This window comes from Grus americana, chromosome Z (assembly GCF_028858705.1).
Source record: "Grus americana isolate bGruAme1 chromosome Z, bGruAme1.mat, whole genome shotgun sequence".
Classification (NCBI taxonomy): domain Eukaryota; kingdom Metazoa; phylum Chordata; class Aves; order Gruiformes; family Gruidae; genus Grus; species Grus americana.
This window is the reverse complement of record NC_072891.1, coordinates 41609006-41634905: the sequence shown is the minus strand read 5'-3', so window position 1 is coordinate 41634905 and position 25900 is coordinate 41609006. Positions and strand designations below refer to the sequence as shown.

General features: G+C 39.9%; 1 protein-coding gene across 4 annotated transcripts in view; it reads left to right on the top strand.

The window, feature by feature from the left end:
- Positions 1-25900, top strand: part of SMC5 (structural maintenance of chromosomes 5) — a 59092-nt gene that overhangs the window by 6855 nt on the left and 26337 nt on the right. For 3 of the 4 annotated variants that reach the window (XM_054809981.1, XM_054809984.1, XM_054809982.1), the window contains 10 exons: positions 489-629; positions 5996-6157; positions 12693-12764; positions 13671-13926; positions 15095-15249; positions 16911-17024; positions 18118-18212; positions 18419-18551; positions 20563-20736; positions 20873-21042. In XM_054809981.1, coding sequence (XP_054665956.1) covers positions 489-629; positions 5996-6157; positions 12693-12764; positions 13671-13926; positions 15095-15249; positions 16911-17024; positions 18118-18212; positions 18419-18551; positions 20563-20736; positions 20873-21042 — 1472 coding nt within the window. The remainder of the gene's footprint in view (positions 1-488; positions 630-5995; positions 6158-12692; positions 12765-13670; positions 13927-15094; positions 15250-16910; positions 17025-18117; positions 18213-18418; positions 18552-20562; positions 20737-20872; positions 21043-25900) is intronic. The other variant, XM_054809983.1, reaches the window with a different exon arrangement.

Genomic DNA, 25900 nt, shown 5'->3' with positions numbered 1-25900 from the left:
TTGTCAAGTACTCATCACTTCTCTGGGATTCTTGGCTGGCAATAACTTTTCTGGACAGATCTTTTATGCCTTTTAGAAGTCATCACCTGTTACAGGGTGATCCTTTGCTTTAATCTGGCTGACTTCAGCTTCTATAAATTATGGAGGAGATTGTTGTCTGCTACCTATTTTTCCGTGTTTGATATACTAACAAAGAAGAAAAGGGAGAGTGTATACAATAAGCTGCAACCTTGTTGTCATCCTGGTATTAGGACACAAGGTCTTTCCCCGACAGTTACTTGTACTGTAATCTTACAAGAGCACAGGCTTAGTGATCTTTGCAGCTGGATAACTTATTCCTAGTTGGGTTGTTCCCCTCTACTGCTGTACTGAAATGTTCTCTGTAGTGTTAAATTTCTGCTTTAATGTACAGACACAGTGTGGACTATTTCTGAAAAGTGTTTTCACAAAGTAAATACTGTAAAATATGAAAATGTATATTCTTACAGAACTTGTGCAGAGACAAAACTAACTCTTTGGAGAAAATGAAACAGAGGATTGAACGATACAAACAAGATGTTGAGAGATATCATGAACGCAAGCGCCATCTTGATTTAATTGAGATGCTTGAGAGGAAAAGGCCTTGGGTGGTAAGTTTTTCTCTTCTTTTCAGTGTTTTTCTTGCCTAACCCATTTTTTATAATACTGCAGTATTAGAAATATATCAAAAGTTTCTTTGAAAGAAATTTGACCAGAGTAATTTGAATATAATTTCAATTGCTTGGTTTAAACAGGCCAGGCTTTGAAATAATGTTCTTGGCCTAGCATTGATCAGAGGTTTGCTTGCATATGTAGCTGGACTGATGAAGTTGCTTAAAAAGTAACTTTACTGCCCACTTAGGAAAGCTGGCAAGATGGGCCAAGAGCAGTACTCCTTTGATTCCTTACAGACAACTGGCCTCATTTAAGCTGTGCCTAGCCAGTCCCACTTGCTTCTTCCAGCTGTAACTTTTTTTTTTTTACAGAACTGTTGTGGGTTGACCCTGGCTGGAGGCCAGGTGCCCACCAGAGCCGCTGTATCATTCCCCCTCCTTAACTAGACACGGGAGAAAAGGTATAATGAAATGCTTGTGGGTTGAGATAAGGACAGGGAGATTTTACTCACCAATTATCATCACAGGCAAAACAGACTGAACTTAGAGGAAAATTCATCTAATTTATTACCAAGCAAAACAGAGTAGAGCAATGAGAAATAAAATCAAATATTAAAACGCCTTCCCCCCACCCCTTCCTTCTTCCTGAGTTTAACTTCACTCCTGGTTTCTACCTACTCCCCCCTCAGCGGCACAGGGGGACGAAGAATGGGGGTTGTGGTCAGTTCATCCCGCATTGTTTCCTGCTGCTCCTTCCTCCTCAGGGGGAGGACTCCTCACGTTCTTCCTCTGCTCCAGCATGGGGTCCCTCCCACAGGAGACAGTCGTCCACAACGTGAGGCCTTCCCATGGGCTACAGTTCTTCACGAACTGCTCCAGCATGGGTCCCTTCCACAAGGTGCAGTCCTTCAGGAGCAGACTGCTCCAGCGTGGGTCCCCCATGGGGTCACAAGTCCTGCCAGCAAACCTGCTCTGGCATGGGCTCCTCTCTCCATGGGGCAACAGGTCCTGCCAGGAGCCTGCTACAGCGTGGGCTTCCCACAGGGTCACAGCCTCCTTCAGGTGCCTCCACCTGCTCTGGCATGGGGTCGTCCACGGGCTGCAGGTGGAATCTCTACACCCCCTCATCCTTCCTCCATGGGCTGCAGGGGGACAGCCTGCTTCACCATGGCCTTCACCACGGGCTGCAGGGGGATCTCTGCTCTGGCGCCTGGAGCACCTCCTCCCCCTCCTTCTTCACTGACCTTGGCATCTGCAAGGTTTCTCACATCTTCCCACTGCTCTCTCTGGCTGCAAAAGCTCTCCCTAGGTTGTTTTTTTTTCTTCTTAAATATGTTATCACAGAGGCACTACCACCGTTGCTGATTGGCTTGGCCTTGGCCAGTGCTGTGTCCGCCTTGGAGCTGGCTGGCATTGGCTCTATCAGACACAGGGGAAGCTTCTGGCATTTTCTCACAGAAGCCACCCCTGTAGCTCCACCACTACCAAAACCTTGCCACACAAACCCAATACAAGAACTTTTTTTTTTTTCCCCCCAGGTTGCCTTCCCCCTTTGCTAATTTTAATTTATTGAGATGATTGGTGTCCATGACAAATTATGGTGAATAAAGGTTGCCAATCTCAAAAATGTTGGCATTTGGGGAGATGGAAATTTTAAACAAATTTAAAAGAATCAAGGACAGGTCATTTATACAAAGCAAAATAAGTCTTTCTGAACAGCACTTTGTAGTTTATTTTAATGTTGAATGGTCAGTCAGATTAAATTATTATAAACAGTTGAACCTGACACAGATTTTATTATATTGAAGCAATATGTTGTTTGCCTTGTTTGCAAGCTTTACAGAATTTATGAAATACAGATACAGAAGTTATGAAAACTTACATATAATATTTGTGGAGGATGCAGAAAACTTTTGTAGGGTATTTTGTTACAATTTTGCAGATAACAAAGCCTCACATGAGTATACAAAGAAATTCATGTACCTTGTATCTTGAAGGATAACTGGATTTAGGGGGTGTACCTTCACTGCCTTCAAACCTCTATGCTAACAGCATAGAGGGATATAGAAGCAGCAACTGAAATAGATGAATGGTGGGAGGTTCTAAGGAGGAGGGCTATATGCTCAGTGCTGTTAGGATTGAACTTCTGCACTTGCTGAATAATGCAAGTTTTTCCTACTACACATGCATTAACCTGGCTTAGTTAACAAGAAAGAAGAGTTATTAGGAGAGATGTAGGTCTTGCATAGTTAATGTGGACTGGTACTAATTGTTCTGTAAAGATAGATATTTGTAGATACAGAACTCTGGTCAGAAACTGGTGGGGGGAAACTAAATTAAGAATCTTATCTGCTCTCAGTTAAATTGCCTTCCATAAGTTTGAGAGCATTGCTGTTAGTTACATGTTTCCTAAGCAAATTTAGACAGACTTCTTCACACCTCACTCCTTCACTGCTGTCTTCTAGACAGTTTACATTGCTGAGTATATTAAATACTTTTGGTGGGCGCACTCAGTTGCGAGAGATTTAACTTTCTGGCCACCCAATCTGTAGAAACAACAGTGTGTTTTGACACGTGCCTGCAGTTCCAATTTGTAGTACAGAATCAGTAGTGTGTACCAGACTGTTTACCAGAAGTTACTTGCCTGTGGATAATCTACAGTTGAAGTCAAGGGTCATCATCATAATTGTTTTACTAGGTAGAACATAGTTGACCTATAGGCTGCAACAAAATTTCACATTTCATTGTGATCTTTGGTGTACAAGATTGTTGCTATTTTGTGGTTTGTCAAATGCTTCTGATAGATCTGTTGGTATTCTCCTATATTGCAAAATACCAAGCTCTCTCTAAAAGAAGAAATTTATTCCCTTACAAGGGCATATTTCTTTGTCATCTCATCTAGCACTGTTTAATCCTAAGAATAAACATTTTTGATGCCTTAAAATTGGGTTCACCAAAGCTGAGGGTAGCATGGGAGTTCGTTCTTCCTTCTGTGGATCTTCCCCCTCCCCCGTCTCCCCAAAAGATAACTTTCTACTTGTAGACCGAAAATACCTAGCTGTTTAGACTTGCCTCTGTAACAAAACAGTATAGCTAGGTGAGCTTCCAAATCAACCAGGATGCAGATGTATAAACACTGCAGTATGTCAAGAAACAGAGAAGACATGCAACCTGAAAACAGGTCAGCTGAAATATGACACTGGATTGTCTCTTGATCCTAGTGGAAAAGAGGAAGTCTAGTGCTGAACTTGTTTTACTGTTTGACCACTGTAAAACTGCAGTTTTATTCTGAAGACTCCACTGCTCTTCACCTGAGGAACACTTTTCTAGTCAAGTGTGTTTTCTAGCCAGTACCAGCTGCTTATAATGTCTTTTGAGCTTTTGAGCATCTGCTTTAAATTCCATAATATGGACCCTAGGAGTACAGCATTAAAGATTTGGACTCAAGGATTCAGGAGATGGTTTATGTTCTTGTGTGTACCTTAATGCAACTTCCATCAAATGATTGTGTCATCTACAGTCAGTGAGCAGATTTAAGGAGCTACAGTTTTTTTGACACAGATAGCCCTTCTTTTGTAGGGTCTTAAAGAAAAGGGTTTTCTTACCCTTCCAAGCTTAAACTTAAGGTAGTAAGGTATACCATAAGGTGTACTGTCTTAAGGTAGTATAGCAGCAGGGAGTGCTGTTCCTCTTGCAGTAAAAGTCCTGAAAACGTAATTCTGAAAATGTGTTTTGACCAAGTGATGTCCGTTCTTCTTTTCCTTCTCTTCCATTCACAATTGAGAAAAGCTTTGTTATATAGTTTAGGCACAAATCTCTCTTGGGAGGGGTGAAATCCTTTGGAAGTTCTGCACATCTTTAGCTAAGTGCATAATTACAGGCATTATTTACTTAAAGGTTACTAAAAAACACAGGTCTAGTGAAAGTCAGGTTTTCTTAAAGTGTTAAAGGAATTTACTGTATAGAAACCATGGCACAACAATTTCTAGGGAGCTTGCCTTTACTTTGTATCTGAAGAAATGAGGTGTAAATGTATGTGTGTCATTTTGCTTTAACCTTGAAATATAATACCTTAGAACAGAGCTAAATTTTAAGCTTATTCTGTCAGCGAAGTGGACGTGTAATTGCTTTACTTCTGTAACTTTGTAATGGTGGCTACTGATTGTACTCCACATCATAGAATTGCAGCAGCTTTCTTGAAATACTTCTTTGGCTTTATGAAAAGATGCTGTGAAGAAAGAATTTGGATTTGATAGCCTAAGTTGTTTTATTTGTGATTAATTGTATGTATTTACAAGCAAGGTAATTAAGTAACTAACTAGGAAAAAGTGGTAGCAGGTAGAGCAAATTTAGTTAAAGATAGAGCTTGCAGGCTCTCATTATTTATTAATTTTTTTATGCTCCAAAGCTTAGAATAATCCAGGCATGTGCTGTAAACCAGGGGTTTCTTTAGTGCCTGCCAAATCCAACAGCTTTCCTTTCTTCTGCAGCCCCACATTCATGTATCTACTCCTCCTCCCTCTGGTCCTCTGAGTATCTCTTTCTCATGAACCCTTAACAATCATTGAATGTCATGTTCTTTTTTTTTTGTGTGTGTGTGGTTGGGGTTTTTTTGTTTTGGTTTGTTTTGTTTTTTTTTTTTTTTTCTCCAGACAGCATAACAGAAAAAAATTCACTAGTAATGACTCTTTCAGCCTAACCTACTTTCTCCCCAAAATTCCTACCTTCTTGAAGTGGAAGTTCTTAGTCACCACACTGCTTACCATCTCTTTCTTTTCTAGAATGCATCTCCATTTAAGCTCCCTAGATAGTGACTTTTCTGGTATTTGTGGTGTATTGTGGATTTTTGTTTGTTTTCCAAAATTCTGTTCCGTTCTGTCTCTCTCCTTGGTTTACTTCAGGGTTGTGTCTGTTACTGGCTCTGATGATCTGTCCAGCTCCTTCCTTTTCTTTCTCCTGAAGTTTTCTGTGGTTATTTGCTCCTTAGCTTGAGAACTTCTGCCTAAGTGCTCAAACTATGGATAGAAGGGGCTAAAGAATTACTTTTTCCACCATGATCTCAGATGGACTTAGAGGCAAGGTAATTGCAGACAAATTGGTCATTTCTTCTGCTACTTGAATTGCGTATTATTTAAGAACCATTAAATGTGTGTGCTTGTTCACTGGGGACTAAATGTTCCCTACATCTCCTAGTCATAGTGACTAGTAACAGGAGGATTACTTAAGTTGTTGCTCTGATACTAGCTTCTGAATGAGGTTTTTCTCCTAAAGCTCATGTACAATTAAATAAATTGTTAGAGCGGGATAAAATACTGGAATAAAAGACAAAAGTCTTTAATTATTTTACTTTCAACTCCTCCAAGGAATATGAAAATGTTCGTCAGCAGCATGAGGAAGTGAAACAACGCCGAGACCAAGCCAAGGAAGAACTGAAGAATCTGAAAGAAATGCAGTCCCCAGTGACAAAAAAAATCCAAGAAACTGAAGAACATTTTAAGAGTCTGGATATGAAAATCAGAGATAAGGTAGGTATTTTAAGTTCTTAGTTAACGTATGTAATATTTCAGGTGTTCTAGTGTGCCATAATGATGTGTTTCTGAAGAATTTTTCTGAAGTAATTGTGCTGTTGGTTCTTACTGCCTTCTCCATGTCTCTGTTCCATTAAAAACACTAAAACTCAAGGAATACATTTCTTAGTACTGCTTCAGTAGCAACTGTGAAAGTCCATTCTCTTGGTATTATAAAAGCACACAAATTTTATAATTCTCTTCATAGAACCTTCAAAATCTTCAGGGCTAGAATGTTACAATTTCCTTAAGTTAGATACTTATCTTGAATTAGTTGCCTGTTTTCATCTGTGTTGTAATCTGGGTTTGTGGATGCTCTTTTTATGTTTTTAAAATGTAGCTGGTTTGGGTGCTTAATTTAAGCTAAACTACAATGTTTCTGGCCTAAAAGCTTTCCTCTAATATTTAACCTAATTCTATAAGTAGGGTATAATTTTTTTATTAGACACTTATCCTCCATCAGTTGTGAATACTTTTATGCATAAGAGAATTTAATGGTAAACCTACCTATGCCTTACAGCTTACTATTGTTTTTTTGAATAGCTGCTCTCTCTGGGGATATGGAAAATTACTATTTCTGGATGACAAATAGGAAACTACTGTAATTCTTTGTAGGATTTTAACTATCATGTACTATTCAGGCTGCAGAAGTCATTCTGTGCATAGGCTGCACATTCTTAATGGATAACCAAAGTTAAATGATAACATGAGGATGTCTGCTGCACTGAGTTCTGTTTGAAGATAACTGATTCACGGATTCACAGATTGGTAAGGGTTGGAAGGGACCTCTGGAGGGAGATCATCTAGTCCAGCCCCCGGCTCGAGCAGGATCACAAGGATCACATGTCGCACAAGATGGCAACTAGATGGGTTTTGAATACTCCAGACTCCACAACCTCTCTGGGAAGCCTGTTCCAGTGCTCAGTCACCCTCAGACCAAAGAAGTTTTTCCACATTTTAACACAGGAAGTTCCTGTGTTCCAGTTTGTGCCCATTGCCCCTTGTCCTGTCACTGGGCACCGTAGAGAAGAGTCTGTCCCCTTCCTCTAGACATCCACTCTTTAGATATTTATAAGCATTAATAAGATCCCCTCTCAGTGTTCTCTAGGCTAAACAGACCCAGCTCTCTCAGCCTTTCCTTGTAAGAGAGATGCTCAAGTCCCCTAATCATCTTTGTAGCCCTCTGCTGGACTCTCTCCAGTAGTTCCCTGTCTTTATTGAACTGGGGAGCCCAGAACTGGACACAATATTCCAGATGTGGCCTCACCAGGGCAGAGTAGAGGGGGAGGATAACCTCCCTTGACCTGCTGGCCACACTCTTCTCAATGCACCCCAGGATACCATTGGCCTCCTTGGCCACAAGGGCACATTGCTGACTTACGGAGAGCCTGTTGTCCACCAGGACTCCCAGGTCCTTCTCTGCAGTGCTGCTTCCCAGCAGGTCAGCCCCTAACCTGTACTGGTGCTCATCCAACCCACACTTCCTAAGCTTGCTAACGAGGATGTTATGAGAGATGGTATCAAAAGCCTTGCTGAAGTCATGGTATACAACATCCATTGCTCTGCCTTCATCCACCCAGCTGGTCATGCCATCATAGAAGGCTATCAGATTAGGCAGGCATGATTTCCCCTTGGTGAATCCATGTTGACCACTCCCAATAACCTTCTTTTCCTCCACATCCTTATTGATAACCCCCAGAATAAGTTGCTTCATCATCTTTCCAGGGATGGAAAGATGATCATATCAAAGGACTTGGTGTGGAGACACATTTGACACCCGTAAGGGACTGCTGTCGTGAAGCATCTTGTAGAATCACGGTCTGAAACTTCAGTGGGATTTAGTGCACTGAGAGCTAATACACTGTCCATGTAATTTCTTTGAAAAAGCAACCAACTAAACACCCACACACCCCAAACAAATAAACAAAACCAACAAAAAACACCAAACTAAAAAAAAAAACCCAGAAAGGCCAGTCTGTTGCTTTTGTTTATCTGTTGTTCACACCACTTCAGTTTTTGTTGTGATGTAGACTATACCAGGCAATACTGCTTACCCTAGTACGTTGTTATTATTTAAGAAAGCCTTTTGGTAAATGTATCCTTTGAATTTTGTGCTCCACAGTGCTGCAAGAGTTTTTATTATGCTGTCATTCAGAATACCTAAACATTTAAAAATATTGCAGTTTTATTGAAGTGGTCTTTTTTGGGTGTGGTTGGGTGTTTGGTTTTTTTGTTCTTGTTGAAGAGTAAGTGTACTTCCTTAGTGGAAAGTTAACAGCTGGAAGCTTGAAATTTATTTTCATAATGCAGTAAGGGCCTTCATGCTTGTGAAGTGCTAAACTTTGTTTTCACTGCTTGGTATTACCCTGCTAGGTCTTACTCATATTTTTCATTTTTAATTAATGTTATTCTAATCCATTTTTTCAAACAGGAAAGAATTCTACTGAACCATTGCTACCACAGTGCTTAGTGTTCAGCAATATTCATATAAAAGTTGTCCTCTGTTGGTATGAGTTACACTCTGCATGAGAAACCTAAGACAAAACAGCATTTTAGTTTCAACTTGCAGGGAGCATGCTCAGCATAGGCTATGTGCTACAGAACTGTGAAAGAAAGACTGGGGAATGTACTAGCTGATTGACTCATACTCTTGAATCAATGTATTTTTCCATTCAATCTAAGCATGGAGTAAGGCTTTCACATGCTAAACATTCACAAGGTTAAGTGTATGCTGAAGGGGTGCTTAATTTGGGACCAGAGAATGAGTTAGGTGCATTTTATTCTACAGTATTCCAGAAGCCAAAAAGATGGGATGAAGGAAAGATGCTACATGTGAAATAAATAATTTACGGAACATTTACTGAGATATTCTAATACTCCTTTCCAGTGATTATTTACTATTATTTTGATTGTAATGAATAGCTGATACTACATTGTATATAATATTATAATAAGACATTTCCAGACCTTTTGTTCTGATGTTACATATCCACATCTAATTTGAATGATTAATATTCCATGTTGAAGAAGCCCACATAGAGTCAAAAATCATGGAAAAAGGCTTAAGGGAATATATTATATACCTGGTTATGGCATAAACAATTTCTATGACATCAGGCAAGTTAACAAGATATTAGAGGTGTATTGTTACTTTTGAACTTTTGTGACAGTAGCTCTTTTTTTGGCACTGAAATTTGTTTCCCTCCCACATACCTTCCTAGTTGGGCTGTGAAAATGAAGTTCTTTTAAAGGAGAATCAGTGCTGCTTGCACTCTCAGGAGATAGTTTTGACCTAAGGCAAAACCTCAAGGCTTTTAAGTACTGTACCTTAAAGTTGCTTAAATTGCTGCTTCTTCATTAGATTTTCATTTTTTCGTAGATGCTGCTAGAATTTATTGTAACTTGGAATTTTATCTTTGTAGATGCAAGCATTTGATGAGTATTTCACAGATAATTGTGCTGTAAGCTAGCAGGAGTTGATAAATGAATGATTTTATTATAAAAACAGTATAAATATTTTTGGTCCAAAAGTTGGTTTTTCAAGCCAATTTTCAATTTGGCATTAAGGGAAAACAGTTTAGCATTTTAAGTTCTATTTCAGACACACAGACCTGTAGGGACCCTAATTGTCTTCCGGCCCTGTGGTCCAGGCTGATATTCATTATCAAATATCTGTAATCCTGACAGCTTCTCAAGATCTTGCTTTTGGCTTGAGGATATATATGTGAGAGCAGAGATAAACCACCTCTTCACTATGTCTTGTTTGCACTTTGTTGGCCAAAAGCCAGGCATGGTATTGCAGATTTTGCCTGGAAGGAGCTGGACTGAAAGTAAAGGCAGAGTTAAATCTGGGAAGAAAATAATGTATTGAGACACTGCATGACTATTTTTCTTTTCTCTCTGTGTTAAAACCCTTTTAAGGATTTGGTTAGAATTAGAATTCCTGGTAAAAATTTTGTGCTTTGCGTGTGTGGGACGTGTAGATTCTGAAAAAAAGTAATTGCCCATTTTGTAGGAAGAGGTTGATAAAATTGTGTGAGAAGTCTAGAATAGTTTCTGCTTTAGGCTCTTTAAAGGCATTTCAACAGAGTGGACCTTGCAGTGCAGTTTTTTTCAGCAGTATGTGACTGTATAAAGCAGTGTATTGTGATTGTACCATGAAAACCATAAAGACAATTAGTTTTTAATCTGTTTTGTAAGGTAGGTATGTATTAATATATGATAACTGAAAATATAATGATAATTGAAAAAATTAATTCCATTTTTTGGTGGGTTGACCCTGGCTGGAGGCCCTCAGCTGGGCAGGGGAGAGAAAATATAATGAAAGGCTCGTGGGTTGAGATAAGGGCAGGGAGAGATCACCCAGCAATTACCATCATGGGCAAAACAGACTCAACTTAGAAAAAAATTAATTTGTTACCAATTAAATCGGAGTAAGATAATGAGAAATAAAACCAAATCTTAAACACCTTCCCCCACCCCTCCCTTCTTCCCGGGCTTAACTTTACTCCCAATTTTTCTACCTCCTGCTCCTCCACAGCACAGGGGGACGGGGAATGGGGGTTGTGGTCAGTTCATCATGTGTCATCTCTGCCACTCCTTCCTCCTCAGGGGGAGGACTCCTCGGCTCCAGCGTGGACAGTCCTCCACAAACTTCTCCAGCGTGAGTCCTTCCCACAGGCTGCAGTTCTTCACAAACTGCTCCAGCGTGGGTCCCTTCCACAGGGTGCAGTCCTTCAGGGCCAGAGTGCTCCAGCGTGGGTCCCCCATGGGGTCATAAGTCCTGCCAGCAAACCTGCTCCAGTGTGGGCTCCTCTCTCCACAGGTCCTGCCAGTAGCCTGCTCCATGTGGGCTTCCCACAGGGTCACAGCCTTCTTCAGGTGCCTCCACCTGCTCTGGCATGGGGTCCTCCACAGGCTGCAGGTGGATATCTGCTCCACCATGGACCTCCACGGACTGCAGGGGAATCTCGGTTCTGGTGCCTGCAGCACCTCCTCCCCCTCCTTCTTCACTGACCTTCATGTCTGCAGAGTTTTCCTCTCATAATCTCACTCCTCTCTCTGTCTGCAGTTGCCACAGCAGGGTTTTTTTTCCTTCCTTCTTAAATACATTACTGCAGAGGCACTACCACCATCGCTGATGGCCTCGGCCTTGGCCAGTGGCGGGTCTGTCTTGGCATTGGCTCTGTCGGACATGGGGGAAGCTTCTGGCATTTTCTCACAGAAGCCACCCCTGTCCCCCCCCAATACTAAAACCTTGCCATGCAAAACCAATACAGAGTTCCTTATTAGTGGCCTGATTTTGAGAGCCTTCAGGGTTGTTTTGTGAATATTTTGTGTCAGTTTCCTGGAAGAGAGCTTCATTTTCAGAGTGCCTGCCTGAGGTCTTTGGAGAGGACATCACAGAATCAGTAATGTGTTGCAGTCAACTGCAAGACTTAGCTGTATTGTTCCATGTTGCCTTCATGCAAACAGCTGTAGAGTCAGCGTCTGAAATCTTTGTGCATCTTTCAGATTGTGGAAGGGAAAAGATTCTGCATAGTTTTATTTTCTCCATTCTTGATGCATCTTAGCATTTTGTGTGTGAATTGGTTTGTAGGAAGATGGTTGTTCCAGCAAGAGTGTTGTGGTTGGTTGTTTCCATGTCTGCACTGGCATTTACTTATAGTTCTCCATCCTTCAGTGTTCCAGTATTCTACTTGTGCTGTTTCCAGCCATGAAGGTTCAGGGGAGGAGGAATTAAGCTTGTAGAGAAAGTGTAGTAACGATTCCACTGTGTTCAGGACTTGGCTGTATAAGTGCATGGGTAACCTGGCCTAATAAGATCTGCTTTGAGCAAGAGATTGGACTGGGAGATGCCCAGAAGTCCCTTCCAACCTGTATTATTCTGCAACTCTGTACAAGCTGAGAAGAATAGAGAAAGAGTAGAGACATGGGTGCCTAAACATGAACCAACAAGTTGTCAAGCTCAGCTGTGTAGGATATAGCTTTAGCATAATGCACTTCAGAGGTGGGATGACTTTGACAAATTCTGTTGTTGCTGTCCTCTGTCTAGGAACTTACGCCTTTCTTGCTCTAAGTGTAAGCTTTCCTTGGTAAAGTTGGTTTGGAAAAAGAGGCAAGAACATATTACAAGTGTAAGGATTGGAATGTAACATTTTTATTGAAATTGAGGATGGAGTTATTTTAATTTCATATTAGATTAGGAGACTTCCTCTGTCTATCATGCCTGAATTTACAGATCTCTAGCTGAATGGTTGTCAACAGTTTATATGCCATTATTCCGTTGTTCACAAATTGCTGAAAATACATATGTTACAGATACAAGTATGAATAATAAGAAATGGATAAGTATGACTTTGTCAGTAATAAAATAGTGAATAAATGCTTAGTTATGCATATACAGAATGTTCTTTAAAATATGACTGCTTTTTACAGATAGTCATAAATTCAGTTATAGTTATATCTAATTTAAATATCTTACTGTATGCAGGCTGCTGAAATCAAAGACACTTCTCAGAAATGTAAACAGAAGCAAGATTCTTTGGAGATGAAAGATAAACAAGTAAGAGTCTTGATATTTATGACTTTTTTGGTATTTCTTTGCTAATGTGTTAATTCAGTACTAGCTATAGCCTATACTGCATTCAGGTGAAATGCTACTTAAATTCTGCAGTAAAACACAGATATGGGGGGTTTTTGTCAGCTCTTCTGTTAGTGGAGAAGCAAATTTCTCTGAAGAGACTGCAAGTGCTTGCACACTTCACTCCCTCCAGTCTTTAAAATGCCTATTGGTTAAACAGGTATTACTAAGGTACAGGTGCATGCTACATAAAAACAGTTACCTTGATGCAACAAAGTTAGGAATAGACAGTGTGTGTATATATACTATCTATTACAGGCTTTCCTTGTAATGCCGCAGCCTTTATAGTACAGTCATGCACTCAGCATTAAACATGCCCTCAAATATTTTGTTTGAGAGGCTGGCGTTATTTGTTTTATTACGTGTATACATCCAACATTTTTTGAAAAGAAAATGCAAAGATAATGTTGTAAAACAGTTACAGAACTTCATCTAAGCACTCAGTCAAGAAATGTATGAATAAATGTGTAAGGGCGCAGAGTCAGTGTTGTACATTGTCTTTGTGCTTTGAGTTTCATGCAATTTTAGACTATCTTTCAAAAGCGTTAATGAACGTCTTAAGCTTTAAACTTCTACTTTTGTAAAATTAAAGGAACCTCAAAATTGATTTAAAGGTTTGATTGTATTTTTGCTTAAATGTTCCTAAATCTTAACAAAATCTTGTCAATTCTTCGACTGTCATGGGGCTATTGGATATACAACAGACTCTGATGGTTTTAGTGTATGGTTACATCAGCATTTAATACCAGTTGCACAGATATCGTAGTTATTTGTTGTACATTTTGTATACTAAAGTCCTTTAATGTTGGAAATACTCAAAATTCTTAGATTGAAGAAATTAATCAAGCTTTGAGAATGAAAAAAGATGAAGAAATGGACAGACAGAGGAAAATACACAACACTCACAAGATGATAGAGGACTGGAAGAATGAGCTCGATAAAATGGTAGTCTGTGAGAATCTTCAGCCACAAACTGATGCTGTTAATAATGAGCTGAAAAAATTACAAGAAGAAAGAGCAAATATTGATAGTGATATCAGTGATCTAACAGCAGAGAAAATGAACCAAGAGAGGGAAAAGAACAGTAAGTTACTTGGGGGTTTGTTTGGTTTTTTTTTAATTTTATTTTTTGTATGACTGTTTGTACAGAATCTACTTGTCTTACTGTAGTGACATAATTTGAGGCATTTATCTCAAGGCGCATAGTTGTATCTTACATGTATAACAGTCATCTTGTCTGTTATCAGTTTTAATAAAAGTAACAGAAACCACTCAAAATAGAAAGAACAAGAAGAATCAAAAGTGGCAATTGACCTTAAAACTGTCCTTCAAAAAAAATTAGTTTCCTCTGATCTCTGGGTAAGGAGACTGCTTTGCCATTTTCATTTTTTCCTGTTATTAAATGAAGGTCTGTACTGTTAGCAGGATACAAAAAACCAAACCTGAAGCAAAAGCAGTGAAGATGCAGTGAAGTATTTTGAAGATGCAAGGTTTAAAATTATCTCTTTGGCAGTATATTAGCTACTGATGGTGCTTTTGTCCTTTTTGGATGAACTTGAGCTAACTTTAATTATAGTAAATTCCTGTTTACTAGCCTAGAATTTACAATTAGTTCTTTCTAAGAAACAAAATTCAAAAATTATAGCCTGGCCAGTAGGGGGTGTTGTATATATTACTTGGTGAGTGCAGTTTGCACGTAGCTATCCGGCACTTGTCATGGAATCCAAGGAGAAACTGAGGTATAGAGAGACCATCAACTAGGGAAGGAGACACTATATATTTTACCTTGAGAAGCACAGAAAGTATTCGATCTCTGTTTCTCCTGAATAGCAAATGCTTTCGCACACAGTCTGTTGTCACACATTTTGTTTTCTGCAAGCATGAAATAACAGATTTCATGTTGCTGGTCCCACTGCCTCTTTCCTCTTGAGGTGTTTTTGGTTTTAAATACAAAGGTAGAACAAGTTTTGAAGAGAGATATTTTTATGACTAAATTCCTGTATTTTTACTGTGCTACCACATTTTGTTATCCTTTGGGTAAGTCTTAATTTTATTTTAGATTTTAAGCTTTAATAGTTCTTAAGATTTCTTTAGACTAAGCAGGATCTTGATTGTGGGAAAAGAAAATCTTAATTCTTATAATCTCCTAACAGCCTTATTGCTGGAGTAGCATAGTCAATAAATATTGAGAAGTGCTGCTTACAATGTGTACTTGCTATGGACTTTGTTTAAGAAACTGCCTTAAATTACAGGATTAATTGATCGCCTTGGACAGCTTAATAATATAATGAATATGAAGGAAGAGAATCTTAAAGGGAGATTTCGAGACACACACACTGCTCTTATGTGGCTACGAAAGAACAAAGACAAGTTTAAAAGAAAAGTTTGTGAACCCATTATGCTTGAAGTAAGAAAATTTTGCTTATCACTCTTAGCCAGTTACTGTTTAGTTTATTTATGCCTTGCAGGACTTTGAGAATGACTTTAAGACTTTCAAGACACATTTCGAAAGAGCTGCCAATTAGCGCGGGATACATTAGCATGGTGAACTATTTGTAATTTTAATTCCGTAGGCAATGTAGTAATACTCAGCATTGAGTATGATGTGGTGGTTCCTTCCCCTTCCCCCCTCAAGGAGCAGACCTTTATTAAGTATTTCTTACTTGCTGCTAAAAAAACCGGTAGTAGTTTAAAATTGAATACCTCCCCTTATAGCACAACCTGCTCAGCAACAGTTCCAGTATGTCACTGTGATCTCCAGATGTTTTTGTGGTTTGCTTCACACAGCCAGCTACAGACACAAAAATACCTACTCTATCCCTAGTTTTGTTTTGTGTTTTGGTTCGACAGATGCTGTACTAGCTAGGAATAGCAGGGCTAAATTTGCAGGTAGACTATGGTTTTCTAGTGCATGCCACCACCATTGTTCCAGCCTCCTGCAATATGCACTCCATGTCATGTGAAGAGGATTAACTCCCGTGCATTCCTCCTCTTCAGACCTGCGAGTTAATTTTAATATTGTATTGCTACAATTTAAATTAATTGAATGTTGAATATTTGTATAGCAATTCTTATGCTTTGTGCATGTGCTAGAGCTGTTCAAAATTACTTTTGTTTCGTGTAAAATACCAAGCATTTTCTGTTACTACCAGAACTTCCAGTTTTTTCTGGAGCACCACATCAAGTTAATTTTACAAATGTCTTGATAGGGTGCCTTTGCTTTTACTGTAAGACCTCATTAACCTCTGTAACATCCGCTAATATCCGAATTTGTTTTCTTTGGTATAATATAAGTTAGCCTCATGTACTTATAAATTCTATCTTTCAAATTGGTAGTAAGTGTAACCGGCCTTTGGCTAACTTGAGGTTATTACATTGTGTAATTTTGCCTTTGTATATCACATATAGTGACATGTCTAATTACTAGTGAGAGTTACTGAAGAATTCTAACATTAACATTTCATTTAGATAGGAAAAGCTTCATCCATCTTAAATGTGGATTTAAATATTTTTTTAAGTGTTCAAAGATAATTCTTTCTAGGGCTTCACAATTCTATATTTGCATTTGGTGATGTCGACTGTGTCCGCATCAAAGAGAACTGCATATCAATAATTTGTGGAGTGTGGCGTCTTCTGATTTTGATTCCTTGGTTTTATTGTTTCTAAACAGTGAGATACCTTTAGTAGTACTGGAACAGAGCCACTAGACCTGAGGTGGTGGTGGTGGCAATTATAAGGCTAAGGTGGAGCAGAAGAGAGGGAGGTGGTATGATGGGGACAGTGATAGGTCCAGGAGTGCTGAGAAAGGATATGGATGGCTAAAAGCTAAAGACAACGAAACGTGAGTTACTGTAGGTTTCCTCCAAGAGAATTGGTTGCAGAAAGACAGGGAATATGTCTTTAAAGACATTTAAACATTATCTTTGTTTTCATGAAATGTAGGCTTGGATATCATCTGACTGTTTAAAATGTTTTGTGAGGAGTGTTAAGTCCAATTCTATTAATGTTTTGTGAAGAGTGTTAAGTCCAATTGTATTAAATCACTTTCTCAATACCTGTCTTTATCAGATCAATATGAAAGACAACAGACATTCTAAATATGTTGAAAATCACATTTCAGCCAATGACATGCGGGCTTTTGTTTTTGAAAGTCAAGAAGATATGGAAATGTTTCTTGTTGAGGCAAGTAGACACCAATTTTAAAATACTGATGTAAAATTTGTAATCCACCAAGTAAGCCTGTATTTATTAGGTTTTGATCAGCAAGATCATACAAAGTATTCAAAGATTTTCTTCTGGAATAAGGTTTGTTGTTTTTTGGTTTTTTTTAAAGCCTAGACCAACTGGAGGGATGCAGACATGTTAAGAAAATATTTCTTTTTGGAAGTAACTTTTGTCTTCCTTGATAAGGTAGTAATCACTGAGGAGAAAATACTGTGTACAAGAAAATGGCAAGAGCAGGAAACTACAAATTTAGTACCAAGCTTTTCCAGTGCCTCCTGACTAAAGAGGGCATCTTTTGTGAGAAGACAATGGTCCAAGCAGAAAATCAGGCTTATATTTTCTTAATACTGCTGTTCCCTGGAGCAATAAGGAGATTGTTCCCTGTGAGAGCCAGACAGATGATGCAGGAGAAAAAAGCCACAAGATATGACATTAACTGTCATAATGCTTCCCAACTACTGTCCACAGAATAGTATTATTAATGACAAACTGTCCTGCAATTTTTGAAGACCTGTCTGACCTTCACAGAAGCTAGTTGTTTTTATATATGTGAACAGCAGTGGTGATATCTGAGGTTTCAGGGGGCTTGTCTTGACTCCATGGTTGTGGAACCCACTGCAAGGCTGCTGTAACCAGCTAAACTGATCTTTCATTTGTGTCCTCAATCTTTTCTGCTCTGTTAGGATGAGGCTTTTCAGAGCCTCTGTAGTGGCTAGTGGTCTGCCATTACCTGTGCAAAACGGCCATACAACCTGAAAGAGGGGACTTTCTTACTACATTCAGCTTGGCTATTTAGACTGAGTGCCTGGTTCTGGATTTGACTGCTTTTGTTTTCTCTAATGCATGGTCTTTTCAAGCTGAGACATTAACTGAGCTTGGCTTTTAGAGAACTCTGTCATGCCTGAGCCAGAGTGGATTTTTGTGGGTTCTTCCTGAGGTTGTCAGTTTAGAATAATTCAGATTCTCTGAATCGAGTGTAAATACTTGAGGTTTGTGTAGTGAATTTTTCTGCTTTTTTTTAACCAAATAATCTAATGTAATCTATATTTAGATGCGTGATCATCAGAAACTAAGAGTGAATGCTGTATGTGCACCTGCTGAATCATGTGCTGAAAGCTTACCTTCGAGACCTATTGAAGAATTACAGTATGTATCAGATAATATCAGTGGGGAATGGTTTTAGATACAGTGCTTTGGTGTTGTTGCTATATATTAGAATTTTCTGTGCAAATCAGATTTTCACCAATTCAGTTCTGGGTTGGAGGGACTTTTCTGATGCTTCAGTAACTTCAGCTTGCTTACCTGCCAAATTTTATTTCTGATACATGTTTTTTTTTTTTCTTCCTCTTCAGCCGATACGGATTTTTCTCATATTTACGAGAGTTATTTGATGCTCCTCATCCTGTGATGAGTTATCTTTGCTCCAACTACCGTGTTCATGATGTTCCTGTGGGAACAGAGAAGACCAGAAACATGATTGAAAGGGTGAGATGTCCTAAATAGCACAAACACACCTGTGGTCTAGAGTTTTATTTTGGACATTCTTTAGCAAGTTAATGTGGAGAGAGCAAAAAACTGCTTTAGCCTTTTGTTTGGTCTTTAGAAGTGAGAACAGTTCATTATACACAAACATATTGCAAGACATATTAACAAATCCAGTCAATGTAACGCAGTACTTCGCAGAAGATTAAATATATCTTTCAACTGCATACTATTTCAAGTCAGTTATATGAAGTTGTTTTATTATAATAACTTCTTTAAGTGACTGAGATATTCTGGGCAAAATTTTAATCAAACAGTTAATAGTACATGACAATGCTGACCCATTTTTTTGTGTTTAAAGCAACAATTAGAAGCTGCTTTTTTTTTTTTTAAATACGTTAAGATGTTCAGTTTCTGGCAAATACAGTCATATAGCTTCAGTCACAATTGATGTAATAAACAGTATATAAACCTTTTGGATTCTTTCAAATAGGCTAAGAGATGCCAAAAGGAATAATCTCCCTACCTTAGTCTTTCATGGCTTCTTGCAAGCTCATCATTGCTGGATTATAATTAGTAACACACATGACAGTTTTCAACTTAAATCCATATTCACTTCTTTGTCTATACTGGACATCTGTTGTCTATCTTGTATAGAGTGAACTCTTCTTTGAATTTAGAACACTACATTGGGCTCTCTGAGAACAATAAAAGTTGCTTTTTTGAGAAACTCAGGCTCTGCGAATAGAGAATAATTCCTGTTTTATTGGGATAGCTGTTGCTCCTTCATATCTTCTATGGTTTTGAGGCTCTAAGAATAAGGAGGAGGAAAGTAAAAGCGGAGGGAGTCCTATGTGAAAAGCTGTTATTTTTTTTTTTCTAAGCATTTTCATCTTTAAACTGCAGTTCTTCCACCACTTTGTGTTTATCACCTGATGAAGCAGATTACCAATGTAATAGGTCTCTGAGTCACATTTTGTAAACCAGTCAGAATTACTTCTTAGATACTCCCTCCTTTCTAGAGCTCTCTGGGCAGCAATTGAAAAATCACTGGTCTAGGGGCAAAGATGAGACACTGTTCTGAATGTAGTGCACATAGCACTTTCTCAGTTCAATCGTGTAAAGCTTTTTCTTTTGTTTTTATTATTTTTGATTGGGAAATGCATTGTTTGCAATGTTTTGTTTCACACATGCCAGACAAATCCCTAGTTTAAAAGGAAACTTGTTTCATAGAGCTGAGCATGTGGAAAAAGGGCTAGGATGGAAATGTCAAACACAGTCTTAGCTGTAAAGCAAAGTAAACATGGTTTTCAGTGTCCAGGAACCAAATCAACAGAATATTGCTGGTGCTCTGTATATAATCTGAAAAAATCTTTAGTCAAATTTACATTGTGCTATGGAGGCTTTTTGCTGTTCCTGGTTTTACTGGGCACTTCATATCCTTTTGAAGAACTATACTACCTTATATTATGATAAATCTTTAGTTATTTATAATATCCTTTTTGACATGAATCATATAAAAATAGTAACTCTAGTATTTTTATACCTCTTTTTTTCTACAGATACATTTGCTTTGCTGAAGTTCATGCATAATAGCTCACCTTATGGTTTCACCTATTAATTTCTTAAGTACCTTTGATTCTTTGGTACCCAGGCTACATTTGCATGTTATGCATCTACAGCAAGTACAATCCTTGTTCATGATGCAGTACAAATATTAACAGGTTTTTCCAGTGTTTATCTGTAGTATCAGAATAATCGGAACCTGTTCAATTGGTTATGGTAACATACTCTTTTTGACAGTATCTTAACAGTTCTTTGTTGACCAGTCTGAATTACAAGTATCGTGATGCATTAAACTTAGGATCATCTTTTTGCAAAGGCTTGTTAACAAATCAGTGTCTTGCATAAGCTGAAGTTCTTTACTGTGGTTTTAGCTAGTTTATGCCTTGTTCTGAAAAGCATTGCCTTAAGTAATGCTTTTGTCGGATTAATATTTTTGTGTGTTTTTTAGGTCATACAAGAAACCAAACTTAAGCAAATATACACAGCAGAAGAAAAATACATTGTTAAAGTATCTGCTTACACAAACCTAACCCTCTCTACTAACATATCCCTGAGGGCAGCACAGTTTCTCACTAGTTCAGTGGATACAGATGAAAGACGACAGTTGGAAAACCAGCAACAGGTAGGAATTTATTTCTGTGCTGTATATGATGTGAACTACTACCCATTTTATCATGCAATAAGCATTGCTTACTTGTATGTGTTAGTATGGTATGTTTGTAGTAAGAATGCTAGTGGTGTGTGTCCTTTTACTGCAGGACATCAATAACATGTTAAAGTCATTGGATATGCGTTTGACTACATTGCTTGAGAGACAGAAACATCTGGAACGCAGAGACAATGAGCTCAGGCAACAGAAGAAGGAGCTTTTAGAGAGAGGAAACAGGAGGAGACAGTTGGAATCAAAAATTGGTGTGAAGTATGATAGGTAAGAAGCGAACTGTTTCATTATCTATGAAACACGAACAATTTTAGTAACAAAGGTGTTTTGGCTTCCTCTTACTCCAGTGTGCTTCTACCCTTACAAAGTAACCAATTGTTGAGCATCAGATACAGGTGGTAATCAAGACAAGGTGTTTAGATATGCAGATTAAGATTGTATTTGAGAAACCATGTAACAATGTTCCAAATGGTTTCCTGTAGTAAAATAATAGGATTCCAGTGAAGGTTATTGCACTCATTTACTCAAATATTACCATAATCTTCTGTCTTGGTCGGACATATCTGGATAATACCATAATGTACATAAATGGTACTAAGTGTGTCAGGGATCAAGTTGGACCTTGATTGTCCCCAGTATTTGTCTTAATGTATTTTCTGGTTTTGTGGGCCTCTGCAATTAGGTTGTCTGTTACTGCTTTGTCATAAGGGAGAACCTGGGCATGGTTCAAGAGGTATTTCACTTAAGCTTACATTCCCAGAAGGCAGTGTAGACGAGATTGCCCTGGGCTTCACTCCCATAACACAGTCCCAGCAGACCTTGCACTCTCAAATACTCCTATATGTTCTCATGTCATGCTACTTTTCATTTTCTGAAAGTTGGTACTGGTGCTTGCGTGCACAGCTCTTGCATTACTCATGGTGCATTAAACTGAAGAGAGAGCTTGAGAGGAGGAAAAAAAAGGGAAAAGAACAATAGGGCTGCAGGGATGTTAGTGGGATAAAGCTGGATATAATTTTGAAAGTAATATACAATGACAGAATCACTTAGGTTGGAAGGGACTTCCTGTAGTCTGGAGTCCAGCCATGTTCTCAAAGCAAGGTCAACACTGAATTCAGACCAGGGTTTCAGGCCTGTATGCCACTGCATCTTGAAAAGTCTCCATGCAGATGGCACAACCTGTTCAGACATCCTGTTCCACTGCTTGACTGTCCTTATGGGGGAAAAGGTTTCTACTGACATCCAGCTTGGATCTTTCTTGTTTCGACTTATGTCCACTGTCTGTCATCGTTTTACTATGCACCTCTTAGTAAGAGCCTAGTTCCATGCTGTCAGTGGCTTCCTTGAGGGAGGGATAGTGTGTGTGTGGGGTTGCTATTAGGTGCCCCGAAGCTGTCTCTTGTTTAGGGTGAACAAGCTGAGCACCCTTACCCTGTCCTTGCAGGGCTTGTGCTGTAGCCCCTGACCATATTGGTTGCTTTCCAAGTTTGTTCCAGTTTGTTGATGTTTGGAGCAGGGGGCAAAACTGGGTGCAGTGCTGAACAGACAGGAAAAATCACTTTCCTCCTGCCTATGCTTCCAGCCATACAGCCAATGATGCTGGGGGCCCTTGTCGCTCTCAAAGCACACTGCTGGCTTAAGCTTACTTAGCTTATTGTCTACCAATACCTAAAGTCCTTCCCTGCAGAGCTTCTCCACAGCCAGTCTGTCCCAAGCCTGTATCACTGCAGACCCACTTTCTTCCCAGGGGCAGGACTCAGCATTTGCCTTTGCTGAATCTCACGAGCCTTCTGTTGACCCCTTCCTCCAGCCTCAGCAAACCCCCCTGAACTGCAGGCCTATTGCTCCCTCCAGTTTAGCCAAGGTTTCAGATGACACTCGAGTGCCCTCTGCCTGCTACTCCCTGTCACTGGCAGGGAAGTTAAACAGTACAGGTCCCAGGACTTCCTCCTATGTACCTTACTTGTTACTGGTCTCCAGGGAGAATACAGCAGATTAACCAAAACCCTTTGAGCTTGACCATCCAGCCAGTGTTTGTTTTTTTTTTTTTTCAACCTATCTAGTCTTCCATCCATCCAGACTGTAGTCTTCCAACTTGAATGTAACAATATTGTGGGAGACAGCAATGAAAAAGTTATGGGAATGGGTCTGGATCCAGCATCCTGAGAGGAAGGTGAGGCCAATGCAGCTTAATGCTCCCAGGTGCAACCAGCAGTGAGGCTGAACCTGTCTTTGCAGTAGACACATTCACACAGAGCACATCTAAACAACATGTATTTACATATTTACACAGGGCCAGCCACACAGCATGGATGGACATACACAACAGTTGGGCAAACACAGCACCAGTGGCCTCATCATGTTCCTACTCTGTTTGAGCAGCATTGGCCTCCCTTAGTGGGACTCCTGTGCATACATATGGGCAATGTGGATCCCATCAGCAGCTGAGTCCAGACACTCTGAGTCAGCACAGTAGCTGCCCCTGGACCTCAGTCTCCCAGTTGCTGGTACCTGGACATGCAAACTCCCGAGACTGCAGCCCTGCTGCTGTTGTTTGTATAGGGTGCCTCACTCACCCATGTGCACACACATGCAGAACTGGCTGGGACTCCCAGGTTTCCCAGTAACCAACTCCGTAGTCTTACCCTCAGAGATACACAGGCATACAAATGCACAGAGGTAGCCATGACTCCCCCTAGTACCTCCCAATAGCCAGTACCCGTGTTGTCTCTACCCTTAAATGGGTACAGATGCCAGCAGGTCTCACCCCTAGAGACAGCAGACCTCATGGTCTCTGGCAGCCAGTCTGGACTCCCCTGGTCACTCCAATAGCCATCTCTTCCTGTGGTCTCACCCTCAGTGACACACATACCCCCTTGATTCCCAGGCCACTTCATCTACTTGACAGCTAGTCTGGCTTGGACTGTTCTGGGGATCAAACACTCACTTGCACACCTGCACTTTTACCAGGTGTTGGCACCATGGACAAATGGGCCTCTGACCACTTAAGTGGTCAATTAAGTGTGCTCACGCTGGTCTCTCCATTTGGCACCACAAACAAGGAGGCCCCTTCCTCAGATTTGTCACCGGACTGTAGTTGCTTGCACTTAGACTCCCACAGACACACATGAATGCTGAATAGAGAGTCCCTCACCCAGGAAAAGAGTGAAAAATGGAATTGAATATAAGAAGGCACTGTACCAATTGGGTATGGCTGGACAAGCTGTGACGTAAAAGGTAAAGTCTGATGTGTGGCTGAGGGAGGCCCTCCCGTTGAGTCATGAGGTTCAGAAGGGACCCTCCTGCTTTCTGAACTCCTTCTCAGAAAGGAGCCTAAGTGCGGCTAGGTCCAGTCTTAGTCCCAGACTTGGTCAACAGTTCATGTCTAAAGGATTTTATATATATAAAGCCACATACCAGAGTCAGCGTTTGCCTGTCAGAGCCCCCAAAGGACTTGCACTGACTTAGTTTTGCAAAGTTGAAACCAATAGAAAGCTTATTAAAGCGACAGATTTAAAGAGTTTGGAATTGCCATTGATAAACGCACTCACGGCAATAGCACTAATATAGGACCATGATTATAACTACAAAGCTAGCAAAATACTATCCTGGGTATTCTCACCAAAAGGGTGAAATCGCAATTGCCTACCAAGAAGGCGTCCCTGTCTTGCGGGGAGGAGAAGGAGCACAGCCTGCCAACTGCCTGTTTGAGGTCTTCAATTTCTTCCCTCCCCCCCCATTGGGGGTAACTTCCTCAATGTCCTTTATACCCCAGTTTTAGCTGTTCCCTCCCAGGGGCACGTTTAACTGGGTTTGGGTGGAGAGTCGAGTACTATGGTCATATGTTTAGCATGTACTCCTTTTAGCTCATTAGCATACTTAGGGGTGTCAACTTGAATATTCATTTTGTGGATAATGAAGCAAAATGTCTCACTCTGGCCACTGTGGCCTTCAAAATTCTGTGTAGAAACTGTCTTATCTGTTTATTCTGCCTTCTCTAGCCAAAACACGGCTGTCTTGCTGCTGTAAGACTCCCTCCTTCGGCTGCTTCTCATACCAACCTTGTGGATCTCCATCCACAATGTTTGTGTAAGAGATAAGCGGACACCTGTGTTTTTAACCTCTTAGGTGCAATTCCCACTTCATCCCTGCTGTGACTATAGTCACTTGATTCAAGATCCAAATCATGTTTATATAAAGTCAATCTTGGGGGTATCCCTTATGTTTTAAGTTCTTTCCTCTTTACTCCGGTGTAGCTCCAATTCAGTCCCCCCAGACACGATGCATACTTGACGAATAAATGCCCGGGTTAGTATGGATTTAACGCAAGCTGATAATACACAAAACAAAACAATCATAATGATTATTATCAATATGAATTGCAATAAAGAAGCAAGTCATCCTGATAGTGAGAATGCTAAACCATGTAAAAGTTTGTTCAACCAGCCTACTTCCACACTTCCTCTAAGGTCCCTACTTGCTTTTGCTACATGTTTCATGCGGTCTAATTGTTCATTAAGGTTTTGTGTTACATTTGGTATGTGGATACATCAAGTGTCATTTGCTAAGTTCAAGTATCCACACACTCCATGTTCATGCAATAACAACAAATCTGATGTCAGCCTGTTCTGTAATGCCATTTTCGATGTAGCTTGTAGCTGCATTTTCAATTCTTCCAACCCAACACGAGTTGCATTAGCCAATGCTTCAATCTGTCCAGTGAGGTTATATAACATCATTTGATTCTGGAATGCCATTATTTGAGGTGCGACATTTGATTCCAGAACCCATCCAACCGCAGTTCCCGTTGTAGGATGTTGCCAGGGGTCTTTCAGTTATCTTTTGATTTGACCCTGCAGAGCTGGTACAAGAGGTTGCTCACTCCAGAGGGGGCAAAGTGTCAACAGTCCCAATGTGTGTTGATGTTGTCAGCCCTCCACAGATAAACCTGTGGTCCAAGATCCATCACTACTAACCCACACAGTGTGTCCCATAGAGGGTATACTGAGTTTTGAACAAATTATAGCAGAACAGGTATCATTGTTTGTCAAATGAGACCAAGTGTCATTGATTGAAGTGGTGTAATTACGACAAATAAAACCTAATTGGAGGCTGTGAGCTATCG